This window comes from Polypterus senegalus, chromosome 4 (genome assembly GCF_016835505.1).
Source record: "Polypterus senegalus isolate Bchr_013 chromosome 4, ASM1683550v1, whole genome shotgun sequence".
NCBI classification, from domain to species: Eukaryota; Metazoa; Chordata; class Cladistia; order Polypteriformes; family Polypteridae; genus Polypterus; species Polypterus senegalus.
This window is the reverse complement of record NC_053157.1, coordinates 224,947,507-224,963,620: the sequence shown is the minus strand read 5'-3', so window position 1 is coordinate 224,963,620 and position 16,114 is coordinate 224,947,507. Positions and strand designations below refer to the sequence as shown.

Here is a 16,114-nt window from a genome sequence, read left to right as displayed (position 1 = left end):
CATCTTACTACTGTCAATGGTTTCAGAAAAAAATCTCTAATAAACTGAAATGGAATATACTCAGATGTGAACGAGCATTTAAATTGTAGACCTGTGTCTCATTATTACATTTTTATTGCTATCTACAACAGGAGTGCCTCAGGATTATTTATCTGTGGTCTGTGAAATTACACTGGTGAATTGACCTTCTGCTTGTTAAAACATCTCGTTTATACACAAGTCTCAGACAGATTCTTTTCCTGGTAATTCTGTAATTTTTTGTTTTTACTTTTAATCTTTAGTTGTGCATGTCTTTTAGTGAACTTTGCATTGACAATATCATGTGAAACATAATGTTTGTCAATGAATAAGCTTCTAATGGGCTGAACCTGTGACTAATGCTCTTCAATTCAGATGCTTGTTTGTGCCTATGGATGTTCCGTTTTAGCTCATGAAGGATTACCAGGATGTCACTTATTTGATAATATCTCAATAAAAAACATGTTTGGGACATTGCGAGCATACATCTGGATGACCTGATGATGGATTATGCGACACAAGTAGCGTGAGATTTTTTCATGAACATTTTGATACTGTGTGCTGTTCTCCAATGTTGGTCACCATAAACTTATATGGTTTCAGAAACTTTTTTTTATCTTTGTTCTGAATTAATTTTTTTTCAGCCATCAGTACGAATTGCATGGGGTAAGTTACATGTAAAAATTTTTGGATGGAGCATTTCATTAAAATGAAAATTAGTTATCTCTTGCTAGCCGTTCCCTGTGGCTCCACCCGTGTAGTAGTGAAACAGGACAGTGAGGAGGGCCCTGACTCGCTCCCCATTCCTGACGTCACGGTTCCCCTTCACCTTGGTCCGCAAGTGAATTATGATTCTTACCACGATGCGAGAAGTTGCAAAATCAACCAGAATGTTCAAGCAAATTATAGATGAAAAAATCCATCTAAATCTGTTAAGTAGTTTGCTTGTTCACTAGCTAAGTGGAACTATGGAATGCTGGCATGTTAGTGAGAAGGGCACTCCCCTCAGCCCGCTGCGTATCTCTTGGATTCGCGCAAATAAATCAGTACCACAAGTGAAGTATGAAACATAGCACAATGACAGAAGTCTCAAAATCAATTGGAATGTTCAAGCAAATTATAGAAACAAACAGATCTAAGCAGTTCTCTCGTGAAAAATGGACAGACAGACAGATTTTGGATTTTATATATATAGAGATGATATATGTGAAAAATATAAAATTCTATTTATTTTTATTTGTTGCACTTTCCATGGACAAGCTCTACAGTCAACCATTCATTTGCTGAACCTGCTTCTTCCATTTGTAAAAGGCCCCAGAATATTTTCCTAGAAGCTTTGACATAAAGGTAGGAATCAACCTGACTGGCTATCCATCCAATGCAAAGCACACTCACTTATATCAGGCTAATTTAGATTAACCAATCCATCTTATCAGCACATTAACATATACGATGAAAATCAAAGTGCCCACAGAAAACCTAAGCAGACACATTGAGAACATGTCAAACACAACACCATGACACAGTTGGCAGTCAAACTGAATTTGTTAAAGCTGCAAAGCAACAGCACTCATTACTTTGGCTGCCCCTCATTTTTATAAAGGTTAAAATATTCATCAAGGAGAGGGGCTAAAATGATACTATTTTAAATAAAATTAGTTTTGCCAGCTCATTGTTACTGTCAAATGGTCTCTTTTAGGGTACATTTTACTGATGCTGATATAATAAAAAACTGTCTACAGTTAATTGTGAGGTTTAAGCCAACAGAAATCTATTTGGAAAATATTCACGATGAGGCTCTTCAGACAGTCATTAAGGCCTTGAACAATGAAGACTTCATTCTTACATGCTTGAAGTGAGTGTGACATTTTCCATTTTGTGCCTTTCATTTTCTTAAACACTTCCAACCCTTGTAAAGTACTTGAAATAAAGAAAGACTTCCATAATGTTGTGTTCTTTTGAGGTCCCTGTTAGGTAACAGTACCTCTCTTGACCAATTTATCCTCTGACATTCTCATTGCAGAATACACACTAAATCTTCAGTTGAAAGCATTTGTTGCATTCTGTCTGGGGATGAGAAAATGAGGAGCATGAGGTGGGAAATATCTCAGAGTGGATATCCTGGTACCATTCTGGTCCATGATCCTGGATCTCCTACTGTAAGGTATGTGACATACACTATAACATACTTTCCTAAATTGTCTTCTTCTTCTTCATATTATGCCAATAATTCTTGATTATCTCTAGCTTAGAAAAGCTACGTTCCCCAGCAGCGACAGTAACTGGTATGGTCAAGGCGATACGTAGCGCTATTGCTACATTTGGAACAGAATCTTGCAAGCTGTTCTGGTATATAAACTGCAATGTTTCAAGAGCAGAAGCATTAGGAGGTACCAGATTTGCCAAAATACGCCATTCAGATTACAAGTCCTGAGCATCACTATTCGGAAATCAGTCGTTTCATCTGTTAATATCGCATTGAGATCCTGACAGGATTTAATCAAATCACTTAGACATTTTATTCTCTCATAATTATAAAAAAAAAAAACAAAGTAATCATAATGAGCTTTCATTTGGTCAAAGCACTCAGTCATTGACAATATCGCTTGGTCAAGCAATACATTGAAAAACTTTTTTGGATCAAGTATTGGTTAATCTTGCGCTTCGTAGTCAAAATTTGACTCAAATTGTCTGCGCACTCCTCTTCTGCGCAAGCTTTCTGGTGCAGGAAACCTCATTTCTTGTGGATTCATTTCCAATTAGTCTCTGCCCCAGGAAAGAACAGTAAGCTTAGCATTAAACTTTGTAGTACAGATATATAGCTTGCGTCAATCTTAAAAAAAAAAAACCCTCGAATGATGGGGCCCCTTTTGTCTTGGGGCCCCAGGCGACTGCCCTGCTCGCCCATGCCTAAGAACGTCAGTATCCATAGGTATGTCATCTGGACCAACGGCCTTTCCAATTTTCATCCTCTTCATAGCTGTCCTTACTTCCTCCTTGCTAATCTGTTACACTTCCTGATTTACTATCTCCACATCATCCAACCTCTTCTCTCTCGTTCTCTTCATTCATCAGCCTCTCAAAGTACTCTTTCCATCTGTTCAACACACTCTCCTCGCTTGTGAGTACGTTTCCATCTTTATCCTTTATTGCCCTAACCTGCTGCACATCTTTCCCAGCTCGGTCCCTCTGTCTAGCCAATCGCTACAGGTCCTTTTCTCCCTCCTTAGTGCCCAACCTCTCGTACAACTCATCATACGCCTTTTCTTTAGCCTTTGCTACCTCTCTCTTCACCTTGCACCTTATCTCCTTGTACTCTTGTCTACTTTCTGCATCTCTCTGACTATCCCACTTCTTCTTTGCCATCCTCTTCCTCTGTATACTCTCCTGTATTTCTTCATTTCACCACCAGGTTTCCTTTTCCTCCTTCCTCTTTCCAGATGTCCCGCCAAGCACCCTTCTTGCTCTCACCCATTACTACATCTGCTGTAGTTTCCCAGCTGTCTGGTAACTCTTCAATGCCACCCAGTGCCTGTCTCACCTTCTCCCTAAACTAAACCTTGCAGTCTTCCTTTTTCAACTTTCACCATTTGATCCTTGGCTTTGCCCTCACTCTCTTCCTCTTCTTGATCTCCAAAGTCATCCTACAAACCACCATCCTATGCTGCTTAACTCCACTTTCCCCTGCCACCACAGTCTTCAATCTCCTTCAGATCAACTCTTCTGCATAGGATGTAACCTACCTGTGTGCATCTTCCTCCACTCTTGTACGTAACCCTATGTTCCTCCCTCTTCTTAAAATACATACTCACCACAGCCATGTACATCCTTTTGGCAAAATCGACTATCCTCTGACCTTCTTCATTCCTCTCTTTGACACCATACCTACCCATCACCTCCTCGTCTCCACTGTTCCCTTCACCAACATGTCCATTAAAATCTGCTCCAATCAACACTTTCTGTCCCTTGGGTACACTGTTCATCACTTCATCAAACATAAAATTATTCCCACATCCCTCCTCATCCCTCACTGTGGCATACACCATTGTAAAGTAACATTCTTATGAAATGGGCAATGAGGGATGTGTTCAGCACCAAAGCAGTTTTTGTTTCCTTTTTCTGGAGTACAATGATGACGATTCACTCTAGGTCCTATAACAAAATTTAGGCTATTATGAAATTCCTAAACACAATACGTTGTCATTGGGGCTGGAGTCTATCCTGGACAAGGGCATGAAACACTGGACAAGGCACCAGTCCATCTTAGCATCCACTGACACACACACACATACAAACACTGTATCATTTACTGTTAGATATAAACCTTCCTTGAATGTGTTTGAATAGATAGATAGATAGATAGATAGATAGATAGATAGATAGATAGATAGATAGATAGATAGATAGATAGATAGATAGATAGATAGATAGGGAAAATTGGCAAATTGAGGAAGACAGACAAGGGAAGAGTGTTCCATTACTACACAGAGAAAAACCATCTGTGGGACTCAAGAACAAGACAATGGATCTGTGTTGCAACAGCATTAAGGTCAATGGTACTGTACTGTTAAAATGTAGAATTGTGTTCAACCAAGTGGATTTCAGATTTCTGATGGCATTTTTGTAATAACTACACTTTAGTAAATATTTGCTAATACTAGCACTAAACTAGTGTTCCCAAAAGTTGCTTGGGTAATAGATCACCTGCATGCACTGCAGTTTGCCTGTCGAACAAATATTGCAGTGGACGATGTCTGCTCCTCAATGCTTATTCTCACCAGGACAAAGCTGGCACCACTGTGAGGATTATGTTTTTTGATTTTTCCATTGCTTTCCATACTGTCCAGTTTGTGAGACCAAAGGACTGTTTCTGATACAGATGTGAACAACACTGGAGCACCACAAGGAACAGTTCTGTCTCCTTTTCTCTTCACTCTCAGACTATAAATATAAGACCAGATTGTGTCACTTGCAGAAATTCTCATTTGATTCTTCACTTTGGGGTGAACTGATTAAGAACATGAGACTGAGAAGAGGAGTCAGATGGAGAACTTTGTTCCTTGGTGCAAAGAGTATTGTCTGCATCTTCACATCATCAAAACCAATGAACTAGTTATTGACTTTCACCAACCAAAGAGGTGCTATGTCTAGTCAATAGTCAAGGAGTGGATGCAGAGGTGGTCCACTTGTCTTGTTGGAATATCCAACCCCTGCGTAACTTCAGCTTTGTGACTGATGCTTGAACATTATCCTGAAGCATTTGTTGATATTGGATTGAATTCATCTGACCCTCGACGTTAACAAGGGCCCCAGTCCCTGAACTAGCCACACAGCCCCACAGCATGATGGAACCTCCACCACATTTGACAGTAGGTAGCAGGTGTTTTGCTTGGAATGTGGTATTCTTCTTCTGCCATGCAAAGAGCTTTTGTTATGACCAAATAACTCAATTTTTGTCTCATCAGTAGAAAGTACTTTGTTCAAAATTAACCTTGCCTGTCTAAATGGGCATTTGCATACAGCAAGTGACTGTTTGTGGCGTGAGTGCAGAAAGGGCTTATTTCTCATCACTTTACATATGTTCTTTGTACAAATTGCACTGAATTGTAGAACGATGTACAGATACACCATCTGCAGCAAAATGTTCTTGCAGGTCTTTGAAAGTGATCTGTGGGTTGTCTGTAACCATTCTGACAATCCTGCCCATATGCTGCTCCTGTTTTTTTCTTGGCCTGCCAGACCTGAATTTAACAGCAACTGTGCCTGTGGCCTTCCATTTCCTGATTCCATTCCTTACAGTTGAAACTGACAGTTTAAACCTCTGAGATAGCTCAACCATGAGACTGAACAATCTTTGTTTTCAGATCTTTTGAGAGTTGCTTTGAGGATCCCATGCTGTCTGTCACTTTTCAGGGGAGAGTCAAAGGAAAGCAAAACTTGCAATTGACCACCTTAAATACCTTTTACCACTCATGATTGGACACCCCTGTCTATGAAGTTCAAGGCTTAACAAACTAATCCAACCAATTTCGTGTTGCAAGTAATCAGTATTGAGCAGTTACATGCATTCAAATCAACAAAATTACAACCAGAATTTTTGCACAGCCAGTGTTTCATATTTGATTTGATTTAATTTCGTACAACTAAATACTGCTTCACTAAAAATCTTTGTTCAGAAAACACCACAGTACTAGGAAATGAAAGACATACCACTGTTATCTTTAGATTAGAGTAGAGTAGATTATTATGCAGGCTGAGTGGGGTTCCCAGACTTTTTCATATGACTTTATAGAAGAAAGTGCAGAGCAGACTGTTTTCCTCAAGAGACACATTTTCTTTATTGCGTCAGTTTGCCCGGGACTACCAAGTCAGACATTTTCTTTCTTTTTAATTTTCTTCATTTTTAATTATTCTTGATCAGTCAGTCAGTAAGTGATCAAGATGGACTTCGCTGATGAGTCATCTTGCTCAAAGAAGATGAAATGAAACTGCAGGAAATGATGACCATCCTCAACTGGGAACCAAATCGGCCTCAGGATCAGTGCCAATAAGTCAAAGATCATGAAGATACATGCTGCAGCCCAAACAAAGGGAGTGTTGATCGGACCAAAGTAGCTAAAGGAAATGGACAGATTCTCCTATTTGGGAAATTTGATCACCAAACATGACGACGCAGAAGCAGATGTCAAGTGCTGCATTGGGAAGGTTGTCCTCCAGAGGATGAAAAAATCCAGTCCTCGCAATCCATCTCCCTGAAGATCAAGCTTTACCTGCTTACCACTATTGTGATTCCTACAGCCATTTATGCCAGTGAAACCTGGAATGCATCAGCAAGTATTAACAAGAAGCCTCCAGCAGAGCTGCCTATCAAATACTACGATCACATCACCAACAAAGTGGTTCTATGAACCACTATGCAAACTCCACATCATCTTCACCCACAAAAGACTCCAACAGGCCGACCACACTGTTAGATGGAAAACCATCAGATTCCAAAGATGGCAATGACATGGATACATCCCAACACCAAACAACCAAAAGGACACCTGTGGAACACTTGGAGAAGAACATTGGTACAAGACCTGAAGGTGCTGAACATCAATCGGGATGAAGCCGAGGCCTTTACCAAAGACCCGAAATGTTGGAGAATACTTGTTTCCTTATATGCTGTGTAGCATGGAAGGATCTAAGTCAGTCATTCTCCAAACCCGCTATATCCTAACACTAAGTCACGGGGGTCTGCTGGGGCCAATCCCAGCCAACAAAGGGCACAAGGCAGGAACAATTCCCCCTTTAAGGGTGCCAGCCCACTGCAGGGAGGATCTAAGTCTAAGCCTAAATTAGTCATTCTGGTGTGTGTTTAGATCATAGTATGTTTGTGTAATACATGTTTATTTATCTGTTTTTGTATTTTTTTTTATTTGTAGCGCTTCTGCCAAAAACCAAATTAATGGCTGACAGGTAAACTAATGTATGAAAAGGAATGCAGAATTGAATGATGGATTATCTCATTTTTAATTTAAGTATCTGTATGACCTGATGGTCTAAAAGATAAAGAATGACGCTGAAGTTAATTGACATGCTGGTTTCATTTATTTTCCAGGGAGCAATCTACTTGTCCTCATAATATCAATGAGCCCTCCAGTCAACAAAGGATAAAGAATCGATGCAAAATCTCATAAATAAAGAGAAGCTCCATGCTGGAAGCGTGGAGTGCTGACTATGTTGTGCACCTGATATCACATAGACACATTTATTTCAATCTGGTCAGCAGAGTCTTCGAGATCAGAACAAACTGAGCCAAGAGAAAGAAGACCTGCTGATTGAATCACCATGAAAAGATGACAAACCAGGTGGCTGAGATTTCTAAGTTATACAATGCCAAAAAATAATGGAAAATTGATCAGACTGCTGCAATGAGGCAAACACAACATGATGTGTTGCTTTTATGTATCCTCTTTGGCATTTGGAACTCCATGCTTGGATACCAACAACTTCAGAGGTCAAAATGTTTCAAAAAGAGAAGATGAATTACTGTAATATGATGCATGCTCATAGAAGATGGACCATGTTAATATTTTAAGTCCTGTAACATTTCATTACACAATTAAATATTTGGAATGTTAAAACATTATAACTAAAGATGTACTTATTATTTATACTACAGAAATATTGATGTTTATATTACTATAATAACATCCATCCATCCAACCCGCTACATCCTAACTACAGGGTCACGGGGGTCTGCTGGAGCCAATCCCGGCCAACACAGGGCGCAAGGCATGAAACAAATACTTGGGCAGGGCGCCAGCCCACCGCAGGACACACACACCCACGCTAGGGACAATTTAGGATCACCAATGCACCGAACCTGCATGTCTTTGGAATGTGGGAGGAAATCGGAGCACCCAGAGGAAACCCACACAGACACTGGGAAAACATGCAAACTCCATGCAGGGAGGACCCTAGAAGCGAACCCAGATCTTCTTACTGCAAGGCAGCAGCGCTACCACTGCGCCTACTATAATAACATATACTTAATAATGAATGTTAATTAAAATGAATTAAAAAATGAATCCATTGGTATGTAAAATTCATTGCTCGTAATATTTTGTCAAGTTTATTTTTAGATATATGATTGATTTTATTAGAGCACAGGAAATATGGTTTCCTGTCACACAGGAAATATGGTTAAATGTATGTGAAAAGACTGTGTATTTTATGCAGAAAAATGTCAATCTAATATTCAAATCATCGTTATGATTTCTGCATTCAATATTTATATAGACATACTTATAGAAATAATTAAGGTTTGTACTCTGGAAACCTTTTCATTTAGATAGTTCCTAGTTAGTATAGTTTTTTCTATCTATCTATCTATCTATCTATCTATCTATCTATCTATCTATCTATCTATCTATCTATCTGTCTGTCTGTCCCTGACATCAACTGGCAGAAAATTTTTCCCACTGCTCCATGAAGAATTCTATCAGCTGTGTGATGTTTGAGGGGTGTCTTGTATACTCAAATCCTCCCACAGCATCTCAGAGGGATTCCGATGCAGAGTTTGATTTGGCCATTTTAAGGTTTGCCTAAGTGTTCATGGGCAAGCTTTAGTCTTGCCACGATTTTCTTTCTTGGACAACAAAGGTTTCTTCCTGTCAAACATTACATGCTAATCTAATTTATGCAGTTTCTTTCTAATGGTAGAATCATGCACTTTGAATTCATCAGTGGCAAGAACTACTTATAGGTCCCATAATGGAATTCTGGGGTTCTTGGAGACTTCTTTCAGCGTCTTGCTTTCTGCTCTCAGGCTGCACTTGTTGGGGAAGCCAGGCCAATTGTTTGAAATCTTCTCCATTTCTAGATGATTTTTTGAACAGTAGAATGTCTTGAGTTACAATTGTTTATAGAGATCTTTTAAAATACCTTCCCTAACTCCTAGGCATCTTTAACCTTCTTTCTGAAGGCCCCAGAGAGCTCTTTCTGCTTAGCCATTGTGGTAAAACATGCTTCAACAACAAAGAGCAAACCAAACTAAATGTCTGAGTTATTTTAAATAAGGCAGGTTCAGACAAAATCCTCTCCAAGTGATTTTGTAATCATCTGCACCTTATTCTAGTTTGAGATATTTGATGTAGTGATAAATGGAGGGGTGGTCTTACTTTTCCAAATACAAAATTTGCATACACCTTAGTAAAAGGACAAGTGTCTGTATGTATTTTGGGACATTGTCTCTTTTACAGTGGGTACGGAAAGTATTCAGACCCCCTTCAATTTTTTACTCTTTGTTATATTGCAGCCATTTGCTAAAATCATTTAAATTAATTTTTTCTCTCTTTAATGTACACACAGCACCCCATATTGACATACAAAAAAGAATTTTTGAAATTGTTGCTGATTTATTAAAAAAGAAGCACTCTTTTCAGCTAATATAGCCATGAGTCTTCTTGGGAAAGATGCAACAAGTTTTTCACACCAGGATTTGGGGATCCTCTGCCATTCATCCTTGCAGATCCTCTCCAGTTCTGTCAGGTTGGATGGTAAACGTTGGTGGACAGCCATTTTTAGGTCTCTCCAGAAAAAGTTCTATCTTGGAGTTTGCTAAAAGACACCTAAAGGACTCTGAGATGGTGAGAAATAAGATTCACTGGTATGATGAGACCAAGATAGAACTTTTTGGCCTTAATTCTAAGCGGTATGTGTGGAGACAACCAGGCACTGCTCATCACTTGTCCAATACAGTCCCCACAGTGAAGCATGGCGGTGGCAGCATCATGCTGTGGGGGTGTTTTTCAGCTGCAGGGACAGGACGACTGGTTGCAATCGAGGGAAAGATGAATGCGGCCAAGTACAGGGATATCCTGGACAAAAACTTTTTCCAGAGTGCTAAGGACCTCAGACTGGGCCGAAGGTTTACCGTCCAACAAGACAATGACCCTAAGCACACAGCTAAAATAACGAAGGAGTGGCTTCACAACAACTCTGTGACTGTTCTTGAATGGCCCAATTGAGCATCTCTGGAGAGACCTAAAAATGGCTGTCCACCAACATTTACCATCCAACCTGCCAGAACTAGAGAGGATCTGCAAGGAGGAATTGCAGAGGATCCCCAAATCCTGGTGTGAAAAACTTGTTGCATCTTTCCCAAGAAGACTCATAGCTGTATTAGCTCAAAAGGGTGCTTCTTTTTTAATAAATCTGCAACAATTTCAAAAATTCTTTTTTTTGTATGTCAATATGGGGTGCTGTGTGTACATTAATGAGGGAAAAATTAATTTAAATGATTTTAGCAAATGGCTGCAATATAACAAAGAGTGAAAAATCGAAGGGGGTCTGAATACTTTCCGTACCCACTGTATATGCCATTTGGTATGGAATTCGTAAAAGCAGTGCTAATGTTTGTGATGCCTCATCTATTGGAATGGCGATGACAGTGAACTCTACAAGAGGCCTCCAATATTACCTCCCCTCTCCATACTTAACAATAATGTGTCAGTTGTGGAAACCTTTACATTTCTGGGATCTGTAATAACCCAGGACTTGACAAGGAAGACCAACATAGATTCCATAATAAAAAGGGCAAAGCAGTGGATGTGCCTTCTTCAACAACTGAGGCCTTCCAATTTGCCACAGGAGCTGCTGATTCAGTTCTACACAGCAATCATTGAGTTCTGTTCTTAGCACATCAATCAGAGTGTGGTTTGGATCAGCAACTAAACTTGACAAGAACAGGCTACAATGAATAGTCAGGTCTGCAAGTAAGTCAGCAGAAAGTCAAGAACCAGGCAGGGAAAATCATCCCCAGCCTCTAATATCCAGGCCACAACCTCTTTGAAACTCTCTTATCTGCCAGGCTTTATAGATTAAACAACGCCAAAACAAACAGGTATGAGAACAGTTCCTTACCACAAGCCATCAAGCACATAAATAGGTCATTCAGCTGTCCTTGTTCAGTCTGGGAATACCCCCCCCCCAGACTGTGGAATACCAACCACACACCCAATATCTTGCAGTATATTCTTACACATAGCTAATGCTATGTGTAAGAATGTCCACACTGTCCACACTGGCTCACGAACAATTGCAGCACCCCCGGATCCCAACAGGGTTGTAGAGAACTCCATCTCCCATGGAACACTGCAGGAATCCGAGGCACCACTGCCACCCAAGGGGAGGTCCCAAGAGAGTTTAGCAACCTCACATTTCCTTGAATGAGTGCTGCATTAATAGGAATGTTTCTTGAACGAGCATCACTGAACCACATAAAAACTGCTTTTTCAATGTCTTCAAATGCAGCAGTTTGCATACATTTGCAACCTGAGATTTTTCTTCTTTTTTTCCTCGGTCTTTCAAGAAAGTTGACAGTGTCAATGGCAAAATTCCGAATTCACTGGCAATGTCTTTTTTCTTTTTGTCGCAATCAAGAGGTGCAAAAATGTAAAGCTTTTTTTCCCTAATATGAACTGTTATCGTTTTTTCGTGTCTGCCATTTCTATAGGAGGGTGATAATGAGTTAAATTCCAATGGCTGTTTTTCAAATGTTGGCGAGCAATAAGCAAAAGGTTTCACTGAAAATAAAAGAAAATAAAATTAGCAAAAAAAACAGTAAAGAGGAAAGTTTGAAGAAAGAAATTTTTTTATAGTGTTTCTGTTTGAGGGATCGTTGTGCACAACTGAGCTGTGGCCACAGAACTAACTGCTCTGTGGATGATTCATTCAGGCATTTCAAGGTTTTTAGGGCACTTTGTTGTAATGAAAGTATCTACTGAAAGTACTTCGTGGTACATGTTGTTCAAATATATAATTTTAAGAAAGAGTATTCATGATTTATCTTATTATCTTGAAAAAGCTTCACACTGACTTCTCAATAATTCCAATTTATTTTAGACTCCTAGTAGCTCAGGAAAAGTAATTTAAGAAGGTTGCTCCACCAGCACTTACATATACTCGATTAATAATAAGTTTATAATTGTAACTGTCCCGGTGCAATTTGGTCTAGAACATACCAAAATATAAGAAAAAACTATGAGACCTCTATTGGATGAAACTGTCAAAGACAGGTTACTACACTTTTAAAATACAGTAATCCCTCACTATATCGCGCTTCGACTTTCGAGGCTTCACTCTATCGCGGATTTTATATGAAAGCATAATCTATACTAATAAAAGGCAAAGCCCTCACTCACTCACTCACTCACTCACTCACTCACTCACTCACTCACTCACTCACTCACTCATCACTAATTCTCCAACTTCCCGTGTGGGTGGAAGGCTGAAATTTGGCAGGTTCATTCCTTACAGCTTCCTTACAAAAGTTGGGCAGGTTTTATATCGAAATTCTACGCGTAATGGTCATAACTGGAAGCAGTTTTTCTCCACTTACTGTAATGGAGATGAGCTTCAACGCCGTGGGGGCGGAGTTTCGTGTGACATCATCACGCCTCCACGTAATCACGCAGTACATAGAAAACCAGGAAGACCTCAAAAAAGCGCTGAAGAAAACATGCATTATATAATTGAGAAGGCAGCGAAACAATAAGAAGCGAGCGAGTGACATATACAACCATATTCATGAGTTCTGCTACTTGGAAACAAAGCACGATGTAAACCTACACTTTAAATTAAGTTCATAGACAGGCTGCCGCTGGCGTTTGTAATTTAGTGCCTGCCCATATAAGGCCGTCCGTCAGCGGCAATCCAATAGCAAACTCCCACTAAATATTCACGGGTGAAGGACTGTGTTTATGCAGAGGAAGATGAGCTGGGAACCTTCGATGCATGTACACCGAGTGGCTCACGTGAACTGACGCAGTGCACAGATAAAAAGCAACAGTTCCAAAGAGCCTGAACAAAAACCGAATTACACAATTGAAAAGGCAGCAAAAAATATGAAGCGTCTGATACATACAAACATATTCATAAATGCAGCTACTGTGGAAACAAAGCACACGGTGGAAAAAGTCAATGTCCCGCTAAAGGAAGACAGTGTAAAAAAACCCGTGCATGCAGTGTGTCAGGTCTCAGATAAAGAAGAAGACGAGCTGTTTATTGATGCAGTAAGAAACGAATCGATGAATGAAACCTGTCATCTTTACAACGATTGACAAACACGGAATGTAACTTGAACACAACACATCCTACAAATACGAACCTCGCTCTTACGTGCAAGTCTGCGTGGATATTATGAACTATCGTATTTGTTCAAGTTCTATTTAAATTTTAAATAGAAGGAATTTTTATTTAGTCGACAGAAATATCTTTGGTAGGAATGGTAAAAACAGACAGGAATATTATTCCTGAATAAATCAACTCAAACCTTAAACAACTTATAATATTTTGCTCTCCATAAAAATATATCCTGTCTAAATTATACAAGTTAGAAATAAAGTAAACGTTAAAAGAACAAACATTCAAATTTCTTTACTCTTATGTAATTTTATATAAAAAATAAACTTAGATTTTAAATATCCCAAAAGATTTTGCTCTCCATAAAAATATATCCTGTCAAAATTATACAAATTCAAATATGAACATGCTGCATAACAAAACCTGGAAATATAAATAAAATGTGTTCCTTTCAGCAATAACAAATCAAATCATTCAGTTGTCTTTGCTCATATGTCATTTTAGAGCTGGACGCCTGGCATCTTTTTGGCAACAGGTTCGTTTATGTTTGGTGTGAGGTTCTGTGTTGTGGAGATTCTCAGGATGGATTGCAGGTGCTCATCAGTGAGGTGACTCCTGTGTGCTGTTTTGTTAGTCTTTATCACTGAGAAGAGCTTCTCACACAGATATGTGCTACCAAACATGCACAAGGTTCGAGCCGCATGTAGACGGACTTTTTTTGTTCTTCAAAGTCACCAAAGCGCCGTGCAAACTCAGTCGCAGTGCGCTCAGTTTATCAGCAAAGTGCGTATTTGGGAACACCGTAGTGACGACTTGGTTTAACATTACTTGGCAACAGGGAAAGTGGGGCAAGGTGAACTGGTGCATTTGTGTCTCCCATAAAAGCAGCTTCACTTGAAATCACTTTGTGATTGTGCACGGGTTAAAACGTCCGCTGAAGTGTCAGATTCTTATTTAATTATGCTGCTTTCTGTATCTTCTGCATTGCATTCAGGTTACCCTGATGTTTTGTCTCATAGTGCCGTCTTAGATTAAATTCTGTAATTACAGCCACATTAGCTCCACAAATGAGACACACGGGTTCAGTAAACATATACTCAGCCTCCCATCGGTTTTAAAGGCTCTATTTTCAGAATCAACTTTTCTCTTCAGCATCGTGTGAGCTAGCTTCGCAATAACTTGCAGCATCATAAGCTAGACTTGATTAACGCGTAAGTGTTGGCAAGGCAGCTGAAGCGCTGCATTATGGGATCTGTAGTTTATTGTGTTACCAGCGCTTCATATACCTGGGCCATTAATAACAATAATACAGTATATAAAATGATCTCGCGGGCGGATATAATTACGCCGGGCGGATGTGGATGCCCTTGAGTTTGACACATATGGACTAAATAGAACTTGAAAAGATATATTTTTCAAATGTGATCGCGCAATTCAGATAGAGTTGACGCACTACAGCCTGCATGCCTCAATAAGTCATCCTCCCTCGCTCTTATTTTTTACCGTTCATCTAATGAATACACTGAGTATGGCTTTACCAAAACAATCATTGATGGCGAATAAAGTATCCATTATTCGAGTATGTAGATCGGGATATATATATATACATATATATATACCAGCGTATCAGCGAGAAGTAGTGTGTTAAAAAGCTAGAAAAGAAAAGGGAACATTTTAAAAATAACGTAACATGACTGTCAATATACAGTATTTGTTTTGTGAGTGTTACTGAGTGTTGCTGTCATCAAGGATTTGATTATCATTATTTCTTTCAATCAGGTTCGTATTTGTAGGATGTGTTGTGTTCAAGTTACATTCCGTGTTTGTCAATCGTTGTAAAGATGACAGGTTTCATTCATCGATTCGTTTCTTACTGCATCAATAAACAGCTCGTCTTCTTCTTTATCTGAGACCTGACACACTGCATGCACGGGTTTTTTACACTGTCTTCCTTTAGCGGGACATTGACTTTTTCCACCGTGTGCTTTGTTTCCGCAGTAGCTGGATTTATGAATATGCTTGCATGTATCAGGCGCTTCATATTTTTGCTGCCTTTTCAATTGTGTAATTCGGTTTTGTTCAGCTCTTTGGAACTGTTGCTTTTATCTGTGCACTGCGTCAGTTCACGTGAGCCACTCGGTGTACATGCATCGAAGGTTCCCAGCTGTGCTGGTGCCATCTCGTGCTATGTCCATGGCTGTATTTAATGTTACCTTAGTCCTGGCACTTAAAACTTTCGCAGTTTCGCTGAGTTTGTGCCAAACACCACCCTGACCATCTCATCTTCCTCTGCATAAACACAGTCCTTCACCCGTGAATATTTAGTGGTAGTTTGCTATTGGATTGCCGCTGACGGACGGCCTTATATGGGCAGGCACTAAATTACAAACGCCAGCGGCAGCCTGTCTATGAACTTAATTTAAAGTGTAGGTTTACATCGTGCTTTGTTTCAGTAGCAGAAATC

General features: G+C 39.6%; 1 protein-coding gene across 2 annotated transcripts in view; it reads left to right on the top strand.

Annotated features, from left to right (window-relative positions):
* The window catches only part of LOC120528077 (NACHT, LRR and PYD domains-containing protein 3-like), a 43,276-nt gene extending 34,993 nt beyond the window's left edge, over positions 1–8,283 (top strand). Inside the window, exons 8-10 of one of the 2 annotated variants that reach the window (XM_039752075.1) lie at positions 1,718–1,873; positions 2,042–2,182; positions 7,622–8,283. In XM_039752075.1, the coding sequence (XP_039608009.1) occupies positions 1,718–1,873; positions 2,042–2,182; positions 7,622–7,700 (376 nt within the window). In that variant the 3' untranslated portion in view covers positions 7,701–8,283. The remainder of the gene's footprint in view (positions 1–1,717; positions 1,874–2,041; positions 2,183–7,621) is intronic. The other variant, XM_039752076.1, reaches the window with a different exon arrangement.
* Positions 8,284–16,114: the final 7,831 nt, after the last annotated feature.